Source organism: Delphinapterus leucas, chromosome 1 (assembly GCF_059928025.1).
Source record: "Delphinapterus leucas isolate spDelLeu-1000000601 "Yukka" chromosome 1, BTC_Dleu_Yukka2, whole genome shotgun sequence".
Lineage (NCBI taxonomy): Eukaryota > Metazoa > Chordata > Mammalia > Artiodactyla > Monodontidae > Delphinapterus > Delphinapterus leucas.
Window position 1 is genome coordinate 35,003,935 of NC_143129.1, and position 21,434 is coordinate 35,025,368.

The 21,434-nt window shown below is 39.1% G+C and overlaps 1 protein-coding gene across 1 annotated transcript in view; it reads left to right on the top strand.

Annotated features, from left to right (window-relative positions):
* The window catches only part of PLD5 (phospholipase D family member 5), a 270,932-nt gene that overhangs the window by 52,100 nt on the left and 197,398 nt on the right, over positions 1 to 21,434 (top strand). The window contains 1 exon segment of the mRNA XM_089907920.1: positions 19,455 to 19,623. Coding sequence (XP_089764046.1) covers positions 19,455 to 19,623 — 169 coding nt within the window.

Here is a 21,434-nt window from a genome sequence, read left to right on the forward strand (position 1 = left end):
ACCTCAGGAAACAAGAAAGATATCAAATGAACAATCAAAACTTACACCTAAAGCAGCTAGAGGAAGAACAAACAAAACCCAAAGTTAGTAGAAGGAAAGAAATCATAAAGATCAGAGCAGAAATAAATGAAACAGAGATGAAGAAAAAAATAGAAAGGATAAATGAAACTGAAAGCTGGTTCTTTGAAAAGTTAACAAAATTGATAAATCTTTAGCCAGACTCATCAAGAAAAAAAAGTGAGAGGGCTCATATCAATAAAATTAGAAATGAAGAAGAAGAAGTTACAGTGGACACCACAGAAATACAAAGGATCGCAAGAGACTACTATAAGCACCGCCAGTAAAATGGACAACCTGGAAGAAATGGACAAATTCTTACAAGGGTACAATCTCCCAAGACTGAACCAGAAAGAAATAGAAAATATGAACAAACCAATTACAAGAAATAAAATTGAATCTGTGATTAAAATACTCCCAACAAACAAAAGTCCAGGACCAGATGGTTTCACAGGGGAATTCTATCAAACAGTTAGACAAGAGTTAACACCTATCCTTCTGAAACTATTCTAAAAAATTACAGAGGAAGGAACACTCTCAAACTAATTCTATAAGGCCACCATCACCCTGATACCAAAACCAGTCAAAGATACCACAAAAAAAGAAAATTATAGCCCAATATCACTGATAAGCATAGATGCAAAAATCCTCAACAAAATACTAGAAAACCAAGTCCAACAATACATCAAAAGGATCATACACCATGATCAAGTGGGATTATATCTCAGGGATGCAAGGAGTTTTCAATTTCAGCAAATCAATCAGTGTGATACATCACATTAACAAAATGAAGAATAAAAACCATATGATCATCTCAATAGATGCAGAAAAAAAGCTTTTGACAAAATTCAAAACCCATTTATGACAAAGACTCTTCAGAAAGGGCATAGAGGGAACATACATATATCAACATAATAAAGGCCATATATGACAAACCTACAGCTAACATCATACTCAACTGTGGAAAACTAAAAGCATTTTCTCTGAGATCAGGAACAAGACAGTGATATCCACTCTCACCACTTTTATTCAACATAGTTTTAGAAATCCTAGCCACAGCAATCACAGAAGAAAAAAAGGAATTCCAAATTTGAAAACAAGTAAAACTGTCACTGTTTGCAGATGACATGGTACTAGACATAGAAACTCCAAAAAATGCTACCAGAAACTATTAGAACTCATCAATGAATTTGGTAAAGTTTCAGGTTACAAAATCAATATGCGGAAATCTGTTGCATTTCTATACACTAACAGCGAAAGATTAGAAAGAGAAATCAAGGAAACAATCCCATTTAAAATCACATCAAAAAGAATAAAAATCCTAGGAATAGGGCTTCCCTGGTGGCGCAGTGGTTGACAGTCCGCCTGCCGATGCAGGGGACACGGGCTCATGCTCCGGTCAGGGAAGATCCCACATGCCACGGAGTGGCTAGGCTAGTGAGCCATGGCCACTGAGCCTGCGCGTCCAGAGACTGTGCTCCGCAATGGGAGAGGCCACAACAGTGAGAGGCCCGCATACCGCAAAAAAAAGAAAACAAAAAAGCTAGAAATAAATCTACCTAAGGGCTCTACCCACCACCAGTCCCTCCCATCAGGAAACTTGCACAAGCCACTTAGATACCCTCATCCACCAGAGGGCAGAGAGCAGAAGCAAGATGAACTACAATCCTGCAGCCTGTGGAACAAAAACCACATTCACAGAAAGATACACAAGATGAAAAGGCAGAGGGCTATGTACCAGATGAAGGAACAAGATAAAACCCAAGAAAAACAACTAAATGAAGTGGAGATAGGCAACCTTCCAGAAAAAGAATTCAGAATAATGAAAGTGAAGATGATCCAGGACCTCGGAAAAACAATGGAGGCAAAGATCGAGAACATGCAAGAAATGTTTTAAAAAGACCTAGAAGAATTAAAGAACAACCAAACAGAGATGAACAATACAATAAGTGAAATGATAAATAACTACAAGGAATCAATAGCAGAATAACTGAGACAGAAGAACGGATAAGTGACCTGGAAGACAGAATGGTGGAATTCACTGCTGCGGAACAGAATAAAGGAAAAAGAATGAAAAGAAGTGAAGACAGCCTAAGAGACCTCTGGGACAACATTAAATGCAACAACATTCGCATTATAGAGGTTCCAGAAGGAGAAGAGAGAGAGAAACGACCTGAGAAAATATTTGAAGAGACTATAGTCGAAAACTTCCCTAAAATGGGAGAGGAAATAGCCACCCAAGTCCAGGTACTGCAGAGAGTCCAATACAGTATAAACCCAAGGAGGAACACGCTGAGACACATAGTAATCAAATTGGCAAAAAATAAAGACAAAGAAGAATTATTGAAAGCAACAAGGGAAAAATGACAAATAACATACAACAGAACTCGCATAAGGTTAACAGCTGATTTCTCAGCAGAAACTCTACAGGCCAGAAGGGAATGGCATGATATACTTAAAGTGATGAAAGGGAAGAGCCTAAAACCAAGATTACTCTACCCAGCAAGGATCTCGTTCTGATTCGATGGAGAAATCAAAAGCTTTATAGACAAAGAAAAGCTAGGAAAATTCAGCACCACCAAACCAGCTCTACAACAAATGCTAAAGGAACTTCTCTAAGTGAGAAACACAAGAGAAGAAAAGGACCTACAAAAACAAACCCAAAACAACTGAAGAAAATGGTCATAGGAACATACATATCGATAATTACCTTAAATGTAAATTTATTAAATGCTCCAACCAAAAGACACAGGCTTGCTGAATGGATACAAAAACAAGACCCATATATATGCTGTCTACAGGAGACCCACCTCAGACCTAGGGACACATAGAGACTGAAAGTGAGGGGATGGAAAAAGATATTCCATGCAAATGAAAATCAAAAGAAAGCTAGAGTACCAATACTCATATCAGATAATATAGACTTTAAAATAAAGAATATTATAAGAGACAAGGAAGGACACTACATAATGGTTAAGGGATCAATCCAAAAAGAATATATAACAATTATAAATATATATGCCCCCAACATAGGAACACCTCAATACATAAGTCACTGCTAACAGCTATAAAAGAGGATATCGACAGTAACACAATAATAGTGGGGGACTTTAACACCTCACTTACACCAATGGACAGATCATCCAAAATGAAAATAAATAAGGAAACACAGGCTTTAAATGACACAATAGACCAGATAGATTTAATTGATATTTAAAGGACATTCCATCCAAAAACAGTAGATTACACTTTCTTCTCCAGTGCGCATAGAACATTCTCCAGGATAGATCACATAATGGGTCACAAATCAAGCCTCAGTAAATTTAAGAAAATTGAAATCATATCAAGCATCTTTTCTGGCCACAACGCTATGAGATTAGAAATGAATTACAGGGAAAAAAACGTAAAAAACACATACACTGGAGGATAAGATATATGTTACTAAATAACCAAGAGATCACTGAAGGAAATCAAAAAGTACCTAGAGACAAATGACAAACACGATGACCCAAAACCTATGGGATGCAGCAAAAGCAGTTCTAAGAGGGAAGTTTATAGCAATACAATCATACCTTAAGAAACATGAAACATCTCAAATAAACAACCTAACTTTACACCTAAAGCAATTACAGAAAGAAGAACAAAAAACCCAAAGTTAGCAGAAAGAAAGAAATCATAAAGATCAGGTCAGATATAAATGGAAAAAAAATGAAGGAAATGATAGCAGAGATCAATAAAACTAAAAGCTGGTTCTTTGAGAAGATAAACAAAATTGATAAACCATTAGCCAGACTCATCAAGAAAAAGAGGGAGAAGACTCAAATCGTTAAAATTAGAAATGAAAAAGGAGAAGTTACAACAGACACCACAGAAATACAAAGCATCCTGAGAGACTACTACAAGCAACTTTATGCCAATAAAATGGACAACCTGGAAGAAATGGACAAATTCTCAGAAAGATATAACCTTCCAAGACTACCAGGAAGAAATAGAAAATATGAACAGACCAATCACAAGTAATGAAATTAAAACTCAGATTAAAAATCTTCCAACAAACAAAAGACCAGGACCAGATGGCTTCACAGGTGAATTCTATGAAACATTTAGAGAAGAGCTAACACCCATCTTTCTCAAACTCTTCCAAAAAAATTGCAGAGGAAGGAACACTCCCAAACTCATTCTATGAGGCCACCATCACCCTGATACCAAAACCAGACAAAGATACTATGAAAAAAGAAAATTACAGAGCAGTATCACTGATAAATATAGATGCAAAAATCCTCAACAAAATAGTAGCAAACAGAATCCAACAACACGTTAAAAGGATCACGCACCATGATGAAGTGGGATTTATCCCAGGGATGCAAGGATTCTTCAATATATGCAAATCAATTAATGTGATCCACCATATTAACAAACTGAAGAATAAAAACCACATGATCATCTCAATAGATGCAGAAAAAGCTTTTGACAAAATTCAATACCCATTTATGATAAAAGCTCTGGAGAAAGTGGGCATAGAGAGAACCTACCTGAAGATAATAAAGGCCATATATGACAAACCCACAGCAAACATCATTCTCAATGGTGAAAAACTGAAAGCATTTCCTCTAAGATCAGGAACAAGACAAGGATGTCCACTCTCACCACTATTATTCAACATAGTTTTGGAAGTCCTAGCCACAGCAATCAGTGAAGAAAAAGAAATAAAAGGAATCCAAATTGGAAAAGAAGAAGTAAAACTGTCACTGTTTGCAGATGACATGATACTATACATAGAGCATCCTAAAGATGCCACCAGAAATCTACTACAGCTAATCAAGGAATTTGGTAAAGTTGTAGGATACAAAATTAAGGCAGAGAAATCTCTTTCATTCCTATACACTAATGATGAAAAATCTGAAAGAGAAATTAAGGAAATACTCCCATGTACAATTGCAACAAAAAGAATAAAATACCTAGGAATAAACCTACCTAAGGAGACAAAAGACCTATATGCAGAAAACTATAAGACACTGATGAAGGAAATTAAAGATGATACAAACAGATGGAGAGATATACCATGTTCTTGGATTGGAAGAATCAATATTGTGACAATGACTATACTACCCAAAGCAATCTACAGATTCAATGCAATCCCTATCAAATTACCAATGGCATTTTTTACAGAACTAGAACAAAATATCTTAAAATTTGTATGGAGACACAAAAGACCCCAAACAGCCAAAGCAGCCTTGAGGGAAAATAATGGAGCTGGAAGAATGAGAACTCCCTGAGTGCAGACTATACTACAAAGCTATAGTAATCAAGACAGTATGGTACTGGCACAAAAACAGAAATATACATCAATGGAACAAGATACAAAGCCCAGAGATAAACCCACGCACCTATGGTCAACTAATCTATGACAAAGGAGGCAAGGATATACAATGGAGAAAAGACAGTCTGTTCAATAAGTGGTGCTGGTAAAACTGGACAGCTACAGGTAAAAGAATGAAATTAGAACACTACCTAACATCATACACAAAAATAAACTCAAAATGGATTCGAGACCTAAATGTAAGACCTGACACTATAAAACTCTTAGATGAAAACATAGGAAGAACACTCTTTGACAAAAATCACAGTAAGATCTTTTTTGATCCACCTCCTAGAGTAATAGAAATAAAAACAAAAATAAACAAATGGGATCTAATGAAACTTCAAAGCTTTTGCACAGCAAAGGAAACCATAAACAAGACAAAAAGACAACCCTCAGAATGGGAGAAAATATTTGCAAACAAATCAAGGGACACGGGATTAATCTTCAAAATATATAAACAGCTCGGCAGCTCAATATTAAAGAAACAAACAACCCAATCCAAAAATGGGCAGAAGACCTAAATAGACATTCCTCCAAAGAAGACATACTGATGTCCAAGAAGCGCATGAAAAGCTGCTCAACATCACTATTAGAAAAATGCAAATCAAAAGTATAATGAGGTATCACCTCACACCAGTTAGAATGGGCATCATCAGAAAATCTACAAATAACAAATGCTGAAGAGGGTGTGGAGAAAAGGGAACACTCTTGCACTGCTGGTGGGAATGTGAATTGGTTCAGCCACTATGGAGAACAGTATGGAGGTTCCTTAAAAAACTACAAATAGAACTACCATATGACCCAGCAATCCCACTACTGGGCATATACCCTGAGAAAACCAAAATTCAAAAAGAGTCATGTACCAAAATGTTCATTGCAGCTCTATTTACAATAGCCCGGAGATGGAAACAACCTAAGTGCCCATCATCGGATGAATGGATAAAGAAGATGTGGCACATATATACAATGGAATATTACTCAGCCATAAAAAGAAACGAAATTGAGCTATTTGTAATGAGGTGGATAGACCTAGAGTCTGTCATACAGAGTGAAGTAAGTCAGAAAGAAAAAGACAAATACCGTATGCTAGCACATATATATGGAATTTAAGAAGAAAAAAAAATGTCATGAAGAACCTAGGGGTAAGACGGGAATAAAGACACAGACCTACTGGAGAACGGACTTGAGGATATGGGGAGGGGGAAGGGTGAACTGTGACAGGGCGAGAGAGAGTCATGGACATATACACACTAACAAACTTAAGGTAGATAGCTAGTGGGAAGCAGCCGCATGGCACAGGGATATTAGCTCGGTGTTTTGTGACTGCCTGGAGGGGTGGGATAGGGAGGGTGGGAGGGAGGGAGATGCAAGAGGGAAGAGATATGGGAACATATGAATATGTATAACTGATTCACTTTGTTATAAAGCAGAAACTAACACACCATTGTAAAGCAATTATACCCCAATAAAGATGTTAAAAAAAAAAAAAAAGAAGTGGTACATATATACAATGGAATATTACTCAGCCATAAAAAGGAACAAAATTGGGTCATTTGTTAAGACGTGGACGTATCTAGAGACTGTCTGTTATACAGAGTGAAGTAAGTCAGAAAGAGAAAAACAAATATCGTGTATGTGGAACCTAGAGAAATGGAATAGATGAACCCGTTTCCAGGGCAGAAGTTGAGACACAGATGTAGAGAACAAACGTATGGACACCAAGGGGAGAAAGCTGCAGGGGGTTGGCGATGGTGGTGTGATGAATTGGGTGTTTGGGATTGACATGTATACACTGATGTGTATAAAATTCATGACTAATAAGAACCTGCTGTATAAAAATAAATAAATAAAATTCAAAATTTTTAAAAAAATTCAACTTCAGGGAAGGGGGAGTGGTCAGTGGAGATAAAAAGTGTCAAGTGTCAGGAGGTAAAAAAAAATCTACCTAAGGAGGAAAAAGTCCTGTACCTCTGAAAACTATCAGATGCTGATGAAAGAAATCGAAGATGACACAAGCAAATGGAAACCTATACCATGTTCTTAGATTGGAAGAATCAATATTTTGAAAATGTCTATACTATCCAAGGCAATGTACAGATTCAGTGCAATCCCTCTCCAATTACCAGTGGCATTGTTCACAGAACTAGAACAAAATAAAATATTATTAATTAATTTTATTTTTAGCTGCATTGGGTTTTCGTTGTTGCGCATGGCCTTTCTCTAGTTGCAGTGAGTGGGGACTACTCTTCATTGTGCTGTGTGGGCTTCTCATTGCGGTGGCTTCTCTCATCGTGGAGCGTGGGCTCTAGGCAGACGGGCTTAAGTAGTTGTGGCATGGGGGCTCAGTAGTTCCTGCTCATGGGCTCTGGAGAACAGGCTCAGTAGTTGTGGCACACGGGCTTATTTGCTCCATGGCATGTGGCATCTTCCCGGACCACAGCTCGAATCTGTGTCCCCTGCATTGTCAGGCGAATTCTTAACTGCTGTACCACCAGGGAAGCCCCAATTTTTTTAAATTTGTATGGAGACACAAAAGACCCCAAATAGCCAAAGCAATCTTGAGAAAGTAAAATGGAGGTGGGGGAATCATACTCCCTGACTTTGAACTATACTACAGAACTACAACAATCAAAACAGTGTGGTACTGGCACAAAAACAGAAATATAAATCAGTGAAACAGGATAAAAAGTTCAGAGATAAACCCACACATCTGTGGTCACCTAATCAATGACAAAGTAGGCAAGAATATGCAATGGAGAAAAGACAGTCTCTTCAATAAGTGGTGATGGGAAGACTGAACAGGTCCATGTAAAAGAATGAAATTAGAACATTCTCTAACACCATACACAAAAATAACCTCAAAATGGATTAAAGATCTAAATATAAGGCCAGATACTATAAAACTCTTAGAGGAAAACATAGGCAGAACACTCTTTGACATAAATCAAAGCAACATCTTTTTTAACCCACCTCCTATAGTAATGAAGATAAAAACAAAAATAAACAAATGGGACCTAAGTAAGCTTAAAATCTTTTGCATAGCAATGGAAACCATTAAAAGAATTAAAAGGCAACCCTCAGAATAGGAGAAAATATTTGCAAACAAAGCAACCAACAAGGGATTAACCTCCAAAACATACAAAGAGCTCATGCAGCTCAATAACAAACAAAACCCAAACAACCCAATCAAAAAATGTGCAGAAGATCTAAATAGACATTTCTCCAAAGAAGGAATACAGCTGGCCAAAAAGCACACGAAGAGATGCTCAACATCACTAATTACTAGAGAAACTCATATCAAATCTACACTGAGGTATCACCTCACACTGGTCAGAATGGCCATCATCAGAAAACCTATATGCTTCCCTGGTGGCACAGTGGTTGAGAGTCCGCCTGCCAATGCAGGGGACACAGGTTTGTGCCCCGGTCCGGGAGGATCCCACATGCCTTGGAGTGGCTGGGCCTGTGAGCCATAGCCGCTGAGCCTGCATGTCCTGAGCCTGTGCTCCGTAATGGGAGAGGCCATAACAGTGAGAGGCCCGCGTACCACACACAAAAAAAAAATCTACAAACCATAATTGCTGGAGAGGGTGTAGAGAAATTGGAACCCTCCTACACTGTTCGTGGGAATGTAAATTGGTACAGCCACTATGGAGAACAGTATGGAAGTTCCTTAAAAAACTAAAAATATAGCTACCATATGATCTAGCCATCCCACTCCTGGGCATATATCCACAGAACATCATAATTCAAAAAGATGCATTCACCTCAGTGTTCATTGCATCACTATTTACAGTGGCCAGGACATGGAAGCAACCTAAATGTCCATCAACAGAGGAATTGATAAAGAAGGTGTGGTACATATATACAATAGAATATTACTCAGACATAGAAAAGAATGAAACAATGCCATTTGCAGCAACATGGATGGACCTAGAGATTATCATACCAAGAGAAGTAAGTCAGAGAAAGATAAATATCATATTTTGTTTATATGTGGAATCTAAAAAAATGATATAAATGAACCTATTTACAGAACAGAAACAGACTCACAGGCTTAGAAAACAAACTTACGGTTACCAAAGGGAAAAGTTGGGGAGGGAAGGGGTACATTAGGAGGTTGGGATTAACATATTTACAGTACTGTATTTAAAGTAGGTAACCAACAAGGGCCTTCTGTATAGCACAGGGAACTCTGCTCAATATTCTGTAATATCCTAAATGGAAAAGAATTTGAAAAAGAATAGATATATGTATATGTGTAAGTGAATCATTTTGCTGTACCCCTGAAATTAACATAATATTGTAAGTCAACTATACTCCCATATAAAATAAAATTTTTTTTAAATTATGGTTGAAGTTGATTTTGTTTTGTAAAATAACAAACAGCAAACGGAAAAAAACAAAAACACACAAATGAAAAACTGACGGTAAGAGAATAAATCCTAACAGAAAGGGACTCTAGCATTTACTGTCATGGATATCTCCCAGGGTATTTATGCCCCTGATTTATCAAAGATACATTGAGAATATGGGAAGAAAATTGCATTTTGTACCTCTGCCTGTGTTTTTTGCTTTGAAAATTGGAAGTGACAGTAGAGCATAGTGGTTAAGAGGATATAGTCCACAGTCATACTACCCAGGCTTCAATCTGGGCTCCATCAGTCACTAGCACTTGGACACATTACTTAAACTCCTTTATGTCTCAGTTTCCTCATCCCTAAAATGGGAATAGTTATAGTACCTGCTTCTACAAATTCATGTAAACATTAATTAGCGTAGTCAGTGAATCTTCTTAACATAGTGCCTGACACAAAATAAGCACTCAATAAATATTGTTCAGTTAAAGTATTAATGGTAATAGTGTAATTACTATTTTGCCAGATGTCAGAGGGTAATAACCACCTTGAATGCAGATGTTTTTCCATTAGACCTTTTGCATTTTAGCCATTTGTTTTCAATCATCTGGCTTAGTGTGTTTTAGCTCTTTGAGGACAGTGTCATGGTCTTTTCATCCATGAACTCCTACTTCTTTGTTCACGTTTTATATTGGTAAAATATCAAAAAGGTAGATGCATTGAGTTGTACCTTTTTCTTACTTCTTTTGTCTTCATCCTCTCTGGGCTCCTTTCTCCTCTGATGGTTTCTTCCTTTCTAGGCCAGTATCAGGAAGTATTGAGGCAAGGACAAGTGTGTCTTTCTGTCACTGTAGATGTCCTTGCTGACATGGACAGAGTGGAGGTAGAGTGAGGAGCACCTTCCCCTCTTCTCCAAAGTTCAGATCTCAATCCAAGCTGACCTTCCCTCTAGTGCAGCAGCTTCTGCTCTTCAGCATCACTCTACCTTTTCCCTCCATAGACCCAAAGTATGTGGAGAACCTTCTCAGATAAGACCAGGACCTAACGTAGTGTTGTGAAATGCACATGAGCTCAGACAAACCTGAATTTAAATCCCTGCTCTGTAGCACTCTGTCCATCTGGGTGACACCTAACCACTGGGAGCCTTGCTCTCTTTGCCTCCAAAATTGAGATCATGCCTATTTCACTGTGTTTCTTGGTGATGATGATGTGTATATTACCTGTGAAAGTACTTTTAAACTTTAATATACAAAGGAAAGATCCTAGCTACAATAATAATATTTCTACTGCTATACTGCCCCTCTCCATAAAGAAAAGCATAGTTCTTCACTTAATACAATTATAGACCAGGAATTAATGAGGCTTTAGTCTGAACTTTCTAGATTTATACAAACAGGGATCTGCTGTTGTCAACTCAAACTTGCCATCATGTTCTCTGCAGTTGTCTTTGAAAGTTGGTTTAGAAGTTAATGTAGTTGAAACATCTGGTGATAAAAAATAAGAAAGTATTCAAAAACTGAAAGACATATCAAAAGGACACAGGAGACAACTTTTAGGGGCCTCCACTGGCAATGTATGCAACAATTTGGGCATCACAAAGTAGATGATAACATTTTGAAATAAAAAGAATCCATACTGATAAAATAGTATCTTAAAAAATGTAAAAAGTTATAATGGGAGAAGAAAAAGATTTTCCTTACAAAATATTACCAATGAACACATATAAAAGAAATGATAGAAAATTATAAGTATAATAAAAATAGATTCAGTTAAGAATCATAAATAGGTAGAAGCCAAATCAGTGAGTGAAATGTTAGGGAATATTCATGCCATCTGAAAATACGTCTGCACAAATCATTTGTTAATTATAGAGGGAAGGAAGGTCCTGCTCAATTGAAAAATCTGACATACCCCCTTAACCAAGCGACCAAACTTAACATCACCAGTAGTGGGACAAGCCACTATCATGTGACACCTCATATGATGTACTTTGAAGGACACATTACCTGTGTACTGTTCCTACCAAAAATACTTATCCTAAATCTAATTATGAAGCGACAACCAAGCAAATCAAATCCAGGAGTATTTAGCAAAGCAACTGACCTGGGCTCTTCTGAATTGTTGACATCTTGGTAAGCAAATAAAACAGGAATAGGCTGGGGAACTCTCCTAGATAAGACAACTAAGTGCAACAAGTAAACATTGATTGGATCTTGGATCCAAAAGAAAAATCAAAACTGAAAAAAGGCCTGCAGGCATTCCAGAAATTTGCCCAAAGGTGAATTTTAATGAGTTCTGCCTACTTTTTTCCTTGCTTGAGAAAGAAGAGTATAACAAGGGCTGCTATCCATGGAAATGAGCTCTGCATGTATGCTAATTAGATCAGGCCTCTGCAGTGTAGCTAGCTGTTGCTTGTTAAAGGAAATAAAATGATAGGTCACAGGAATAAGTCATTTCAGGACTGATTTCTAAAGGCCTTTTTTAGCAGGGCATAGGAAACAAGCATTGTGTTACGAAAGGAGCAATCAAGATCTCCAGGTAAAATAAGAAAGGAGGAAAGTGAGGAGGTGAGCAGGTTTTCCCCAGAATTCGTTACCAAACATAGGTGTGGTCTCCAGACCTTTGGTGTTGTCTCTATTTTTAGTATAAATTCCTAATTTACTTTTCTGTTTAGTAAAAAACCAAATAATGATAAAATTGGTCTTCTTTGGCTTCCAGGGAATTTCACTCTTCCAATCTTTCCAGTACTGTCTTCTTTACCTGCCCCACTTTCTCTACCAACCAGAAGTGATTAGATATTTTCCATATTAGGCTTCAACCCAGTTCTCTTCTCTTGAAAATCTCTCTTGATAATCTTACCTACTTCTAAGGCTTCAATAATGGAAAAAAATCTTATAAGAATGCGTGTGAAGTAGAAAAAAAAGGAATAGATATATTACCCATCTGATGAGTAACTTCTTAACTTTTTTATGCCACAGGCCCTATTAGCAGTCTGATGAAGCCAATGGACTCCTTCCTTGAATAATGTTTTAAATGCATAAATTGAAATACATAGGATTGCAAAGAAAACTAGTAATGTTGAAATAAAATTATCAAAAATATAAAAAGACAAATTTGTGATATAGTAATGTATATTCTGCTCTACTTATTCATGAAGTAACAAGATCTGATGACTACCATAATTTCAAAGTAGTGATAAATACTTGGAGATATCAGCAATAGTTATCATACCATGGTATGAAAATTCTTTTCTTTTCAGGCAAGGCTTTATTGGGTCCCTGCTGCAGCAGCGGGAAGCAAGAATAGGCAACAGCTTCCCTTGCTCACTCACTTGCTCTCTGAGTGGGGGACGAGCCTGTTCCTTATATGGGGTGAGGCTAGGGGTGTGTCCAGGCGTCGGGCCAGAGGGGTGGCTTAGGTGTTTTGCCCACCCCTCTGGTGGTGTTGAGTGCAGGGGGCATGCTCAGTACCCTGCTTTTGCTCCCAACACCCTGTTTTTGCTCTGCTCCAGGCTCTTCAGAAGTGGCAGTTGGGTTTTTTGGTCTCATTGTATCTTTTGTCCAGAATTTGCCCCAACTGCACATGAACACAGTTATTTTTAGTCCCATATAGTTTATTTGTATTTTGTTGCTCAAGGAGAGGTGTGTCCAGATACAAGCATTGCAGCACTGCAGCAAACGGTCCCAAGTCCCAGGGGGTCTCATTCCCCCCTAAGAGACTCTGCACCCTTATTCTTAAGGGGTCAAGGGCCAGAAGTCTTTTCTTCTGAAACTTCTTCCTGCTGGACAGGGGCCGCAGACCCTAGCTGACCCCAGAGGTGTAGAAGTCCCTCGCTGACTGTCCCAAGGACCTGTAGGGACCTGGGCCACTCTCTGCTGGAAAGGGTTGAATTCCTTGAGTCATCTTGAGCCTTACTTTAAACTGTTGGAGCATAAAAGACACAAACTTAATCAAAAGCTTAAACAAACAAGGGCTAAAAAGGAGAACAATAGCCATTAAAGTGCCAAGAAAGGGAAAGAACCAGGTTAACTTTGGGAGGGTTTCCTTAACTGTTGACCAGACAGGGGGGGGCAATGTTGCCCCTGCCAAGAAGCCATTCTGCTTGGATGTATATTTTGTTAATCTCAGGGTTAAAGTTTAATAAATTTCTCTATTCTTAGAATGGAAGGTCTGGACCTGTTGGTCCCAGGTCTCCTTGGACCAAAAAGTCTTAGTCACAGGTTTACAACAGTAGGGAAGACAATGGAGTACTAGACAAAATATGGCATAGATCAGTATGAGTGAAAAGAAAAGGGTTGTAAGAAAATGACAACCTCCTGCCAGAAAGTCTTTTATACCTTGTGGGATTCAAGAGAACAAACTAGAGAACCAGTTTTCAGTTCCCCTGCCCATATTTGATAGTGAGGATTGGTGGTTAATTGTCTGCTGAAGCCAAGTGGCTTGTTGTCTAATTTTCTCAATGTTGGTTTCTACCTGGTATGGGCATCAGGGCTCTTTTCTTTGCCTCTCGATCTGCCCTGTTGTTCCCTTGGGTAATTTGAGAATTTTCCTTTTGGTGCCCACGGCTTAGGCCTAATGTAGCCTCTTTTCTATCTGGAGATAACTGTCTTCTTCCAGGATTTATAATATATCCCAGATATTTAACTTGTTGCTTTTGAGATTTATGCTTTTTTCTGGGAGATCCTATAGCCCTAGGTCCCAAGGAAATTAAGGACTTTAATGTTATTCTGTTCTGAGGTCTCCATGGTGGGGCTACATATTAATATGTCATCTACATTCTGTAGAATGGCCCCTTATTTTAGGTATATTTCCCTTAGTTCCTTTCCTAGGGCCTGGAAGAACAAGTATGGGCTGTCCTGAAACCCCTGAGGCAATACTGTCCAGGTATATTGTTGCATTTGGCCCGAGTTGGGGTTCGTCCACTCAAAGGCAAACAGATACTGAGATGAGAGATGAACTCGGATGCAAAAGAAGGCATCCTTGTGTCAAGCACAGTAAACCATTTGGCAACTTCAGGAATCTGGACTAATACATTATAAGGATTGGTCACAAGTGGATGTATAGGGACAACTGCATCATTTACTGCTCTAAGGTCTTGCAACAGTATTCCCCATTTGGCTTAACAACTGGCAGAATAGTGGCATTGCATGGATACTGACAGGCCATGTTTTAAGAAATTATCTATGGGCAGTTGCAAACCTTTCTTGCTTCCAACTTTATAGGGTACTGTCTCTTGTTAGGATAAGTGACTTCTGGCTTAAGGCTAGTTTTTACAGGTTGGGCATTTATAGCCTCCCAGGGATTCCTTTGTCCCAAGGAAATTAAGGAAGGTTAACTGCATGTAGAACATGACTAGGAATAGGCCCTTGTTCTTCCAGCTGATTTGCCTTAGTCAGAATCAAGAAAAGGGGCTGCTCTGGTCCTCCTAATCGTAATATGACTCTGAAGGAGCCCAGAAAGTCTCTTCCCAGTAGTGGGTTAGGACACTCAAGGCACAGCTAAAAAGGCGTGTGAGATCAAATGCTGTTCAAATTGACAAGTGAGAGGCCCAATGAAGAAACGGGTGTGAGGCTTTCCTTTGACACCAGTCACAGTACAGCTTTTGGAGAAAAGAGGCACAGCGTGAGAGATCAGGACAGAGTAAGTGGCTTCCATATCAATTAAAAAACTGGTTTTCTTACCTGCCACGTCAAGGACCACCCAGGGCTCCTCGAAGGAGATAGACATCTCGCGAAGGGGAAGCTCCCAGAATGCCCAGGCCACCTCAGTCATCCATGGCCATCTTAGGAGCGGGAGCCCCCCCCTTCCCCTTCGGGACTGGGGACAGTCCCACTTCCAATGACCTGTTTGTTTGCAGACTGGGCATGGACCAAGGGGTTCTATTTGTTATTTTGGGGCCCACTGGCCGGTTGACTTGCATTTGAAGCATTTCCCCTTGCTTGTTTTACCTCCAGGTGGTTGGTTAAACTTCCTTGGCCCCCTTGGTTTGTCCTGAGGTTGCAAGGCATGGCTGACAGCTATGGCCATCAGTTTAACTTGAGCCCTGGCCTGAGTGTTTTCACATCGGGTTTTCTCTTCCTTCTCAGCTGGATCTCAATTATCAAATACCCCAAAGGCCACCTCTAGGAGTTGGGGCATCGGGGTTTGTGGGCCTAATTGTAACTTTCAGAGTTTCCACCTAATATCAGGGTCAGGCTGGCAGATAAAATGTTGTCCCAGCCGGGATTGACCCTCAGGAATGGATGGATCGATGTTAGTAAATTTTCTAAATGGTGACAGAATCACAGGTTCTTTTAATATTCCTGTCATTTTTTGCCTATGTCCATAACTGAAAGGAATGTTAAATTTCAGTTAGAAATGAGGGAAAATAAAGATCAAGCTCATAAGTCCCCCTAAATTCTATTCATGGATCCAAGGTTAGGAATATCTGGTCTAAAGATTTCTAAAAGAAATCGGGAATCCTTATTGTATGCCTATCAGAAACCATGTAGGTGGTATGAAGAAAGGGGTGGTGCAGAGCCACGTACAACTGTACAATTACTCTATATCCTTTATTTTGTATGTTTGGTTTATCTGGGCTTCTTGATTCTTCTTTGTCTTTCTCAGCATGGCTTTTATATTGAAGTAAAATTGAAACTAGTTAGTTCTGTTTGTTAAATGATGTTCTATTTTTGTTTTGTTTGCTCGGATTCTTTTTTTGTTTGATTTTTAAACATATTCCTTAGTCATAGGGGAGGCTAAAACTGCTGATTATTTGGGATCATTTCTTCATGCTATGTCTGCCTTCTATCTACATAGATAACTGGACTTTAAGTGTGGATAGAATTAAAATATCCAACTTCAACTTCTGTCTGTTGCCTTCAAAGGTTTTGAAGTAGATTAAAATAATCCCCTCTCTCCACCTTTTTGACCCTCTCTCTCCTTGGTTTCCCAAACACTGCATTCTTCTGGACCTCTCTTGTCTTCCTGCTTCTCTTTTGGTCCCTTCTGAATCTTCTCATCCATTTCACACTCTACCAACCAGAAAAATGTAGGCATTCCCCCCACATTAGGCTTTGGGCTCGTTTTCTCTTCTTTTTTTTCCCCTTGATAATCTCTCTCAATGCTCACCCCTTTCCCGTGTTCCTCGTCAGTTTTAATGGACCCTCTACCCTCTACTGATTGTCATCTCCCTTCCAGTGGTATACATGTGTGCTGTCAAGAGTTAGACCCCTAAAATGTACTTGGTTGCTCTCAAAAGCATCAAAATTAAGTCCAGACTTCTCTTCCTGGTTCACAACCTCTACAGTGTGGTCCCTAAAGACACTGCCAGTCTTCTCCACCATGGCAAGCCCCTGCCATAACTCTCTTACCTCACACTTCCCTTGGCCAACCAACTCTCAAGTATCCAAATACACCTAGAATATCTTTCTCTTCCAGCTGACCCATAAAAATTATATCTTTGAAGACTCATTTCAAGTCCCACTTTCTCCAGTTCCAGATGCTCCCAACCTAATTATTTTTTCCTCACTGCTCATGTTCCAGTGGTACTTTAGATGGTGGCTTATCCATCTAATTAATTCTTACTCTTGTTTTGCCATTTATTAGAGCCTACCTCCTATTTAAATCATTACGTATGAGACTGGCTCTTTCACTAGATTATAGATTCCAGAGGACTAGGGAGTTTTGTCATAGTCATTTCTGTGTTAGGTACAGTAAATGACTTACTTGTCCTGTGCTCATAAGGTCTCAACAAGATTTAATTCATTTGTGGGTAGTGGCTGGATGATTGGACCCTAAAATTGTGAATGTCTCTAAGACATATACCCAACCCCATTTTGGCTATGATATTCATCAAATACACAAACATATTACTGAGAGTATTGTTTTTGTTTCTAAAATTGGCTAAATGGAACAAGTCTCATTAAAATAAACAGTTAGCAGTTTTAGTGAGAAGCTCTGGATTCTGTATTAGAAGCTGAGATTCATTCTATAGGTATTTCTTGAGCCCTAATTATGTATCCAGCACTAGGGATGCATAGCTTTGAATAAAAAGATCTGTTCTAGAAGGGCTTACACCCTTACCCTAACCCTATCTTCATAAGAGTTAGGAGTTTCCTGTCAAGAGTTGCAGGAGAATTTACATTTCTTAAACTGGAAAAAAAAACCTGTTTATTCCTTTATTGAAATGTTATCGGGACTTCCCTGGTGGCACAGTGGTTAAAAATCCACCTGCCAATTCAGGGGACATGGGTTCGAGCCCTGGTCCAGAAGATCCCACATGCCACGGAACAACTAAGCCCGTGTGCCACAACTACTGAGCCTGTGCTCTGGAGCCCGTGAGCCACAATTACTGAGCCCATGTGCCACAACTACTGAAGCCCGCATGCCTAGAGTCCGTGCTCTGCAACAAGAGAAGCCACCGCAATGAGGAGCCTGCGCACCACAACAAAGAGTAGCCCCCTCTTGTCACAACTAGAGAAAGCCCACATGCAGCAACAAACACCCAACACATCCAAAAATAAATAAGTTTATAAAAAGAAAAGTCAGGGAATTCCCTGGTACTCTAGTGGTTAGGACTCTGAGCTTTCACTGCTGAGGGCCCAGGTTCGTTCCCTCATCAGGGAACTAAGATATTGAACTTCCATGCCAGTGACCTTTCAAGGATGCCCCATGGTATTCAGATTTTAAAAAATAATAATAATATAAAAATAAATAAATAAGATTTAAAAAATAAATTTAAAAAACTAAAATGTTATGTGTCACCTGGCTAACTCAGAAGTGAAAACCACACAGCCTTAGCTGCAGCACCAACGCAAGCCACAGTGTATATGTTGTCAACAAATAAGGAAGTATAAAAAGAAAAGACACATTTATTAGGATATTGCTGATTGTAGTTTATTTAGGGCTTGGTTATTACTATTATTTTATATATTCCCCATCTCCAACTTTAATAAAGCCCTGCAACAGGCCAGTTTTTATTTATTTATTTATTTATTATTGCTATATTTTTGTGGTACACGAGCCTCTCACTGTTGTGGCCTCTTCCCGTTGCGGAGCGCAGGCTCAGGGCCATGGCTCACGGGCCCAGCCGCTCCGTGGCATGTGGGATCTTCCCGGACCGGGGCACAAACCCGTGTCCCCTGCGTCGGCAGGCGGACTCTCAACCACTGCGCCACCAGGGAAGCCCAACAGGCCGGTTTTTAAATTTCCTTCTTAGTATCATTTTATGCCTTAGGCTGGGAAGTACTAACAGAGGTTTTAAGCAATAGTAATAGCATTTACTATTTTTATTTTCTAGTAGTAATAAAACATAATATTTTAGTTTCTAAACTAGTTCTAATATATGTCCAACATTGTACTAGAAACTGGAGATATTACTAGAGGAAGATGCTTGTGTAGGAGGCTCTGGACTTTTTCTTAAGGCTAGTTTGGCACTGGACATTAGGGACATATACTATGATTTTCTGAAATATGAGTGCTAACTGAGGAGAAATTGAACATAAACTCTCAGAACACAGTAGATTAGCATAGAGGAAATGTTAAATGCCTTTGTTGAAAAATGTAAATTATGAGGAACATATACATTCAGAAAGAGTAAAGAGTATTTTTCAGATGTCTCTGTATGCATGTGTAAAGATCTGTGGCTTCAAATTTGACTAGATTTTGTTTGTTTGTTTTTCAAAATCTTTTCTAAGAATTGCCCTGGTGGAAAATATTCCTGAAGGCCTTACCTATTCAGAAAATGCACCATTTCACTTATCACTTTTCCAAGGCTGGATGAACTTACTCAGCATGGCCAAAAAGTCTGTTGACATAGTATCTTCCCATTGGGATCTCAACCACAGTCATCCATCAGCATGTCAGGTAAGCTGCATCCTCTAATGTGTGTGACAATTTTACTTATGTGCATTTTATACTCAGTATTCTTGCTTCCACTCCTCAAGTTCAAGCTCATTTTTTCAGTCTATCTATACCCATAGTTCATGTCCATTATTACATTTATATGTATGTGCCATTGTTAATCGTAGGTTGCTCAGCTTCTACTAGAATGCAGTGCTTTCAAGGGCAAAATCACATCTCATCTTTGCAAACAAGAGGCTCTCTATGCAGCACTGCTGTATCGGACAACTTTAGAGGTGTCTTGTGTCCATTGATGGCACACCCCAGAATTCTGCTTTGCACAACCTGCATGTTTACAGTTTCAATTCTGTAACTGCTTGCTGAGACATTTAATTGGTTAATTGGTGTCCTAATTTGTCTTTGTGGCTCAGAGCCAACTTTTTTTAATAGTGGAGTCACACTTCCCAGTATAGCTGTATATTCTTGACTCTGTCATATTTGAGTGAAGAGGAAAAAGAAATTTACTAGTTATAAGAACAGCCTTTAGAAAACTGACTAAATGATCTGAATGATTTCTGAATGAAATGTCCTGGAGATAAGAAAATGATCCTGGTAATCTTTTTTTTTTTAATTTTTGAATTTTATTTTTTTATACAGCAGGTTCTTATTAGTCATCAATTTTATACACATCAGTGTATACATGTCAATCCCAATCGCCCAATTCATCACACCACCACCCCCGCCACCCCGATCCTGGTAATCTTTAGCATGTTTTTCTTTATGTTGGTACAACCATGATAGCACTGAGCTATCAAGTATATGACCATTGCCCTATACTTAAATGTCCTATGGGGGGGTCAAGGATAAAATTAATTTTGTCTGTTTGTATACAAAATGTATTGGCATTAAGCCTATAATCATTACCTCATTGGTGCTTTGATTTGCTTCAATTATACTATTTTAAAGTCAAAAGGTATTCGAAAATAGGTACAAATAAACAAAAATCCCATAAAGGCTATACTAAAGAAGAATTGGATAATTTTACTAATTATGTTCTGCACTGTTCTACCTCTGCTGAAGCAGGTGCTTCAGGTACTTATTGCAGCATTTAGCATCCCAAAACTTAGTGGTTTATAAAAATAACAATTATTTATTTATTCATGATTCTGGGCAGCGTTTGTCAGAGAACTTGTCTCTGATCTAAATAGTGTTGGCTGAGGTGGCCTACCTGGGGCTGGAGGGTGCAAGATGACTCCTCACATATGAGCATCTTACCTCAGATGGCTGGAATGTCTAGCAGCTGGCTGGACTTCTCTCTCTCTGTATGTGTCTATCATCATTCAGTAAAGCAGCTTGAATTATTTACCTGTGGTTATATCCTAAAAGGGCAAAAGCAGAAACTGTGAGACCTCTTTTTTTTTTTTTTTTTTTTTGCGGTACGCGAGCCTGTCACTGCTGTGGCCTCTCCCGTTGCGGAGCACAGGCTCCGGATGCACAGGCTCAGCGGCCATGGCTCACGGGCCCAGCCGCTCTGCGGCATGTGGGATCTTCCCAGACCGGGGCACGAACCCGTGTCCCCTGCATCGGCAAGCGGACTCTCAACCACTGCGCCACCAGGGAAGCCCTGTGAGACCTCTTAAGACCTGAGCTCTAGAATCCCAATTGCTTCCACCCTATTCTATTGGTCAAAGCAAGTCACAAATCCAAGATGAGAGGGGTAGCATCCATATGGGAATGTGGAGAATTGTTGGCAGGCATCTTTGGAAATTATATACCACAGTGCACTCTGGCCACAGCAATCCATCTGTCTCTCCCACATACAAAATGCGCTCCTC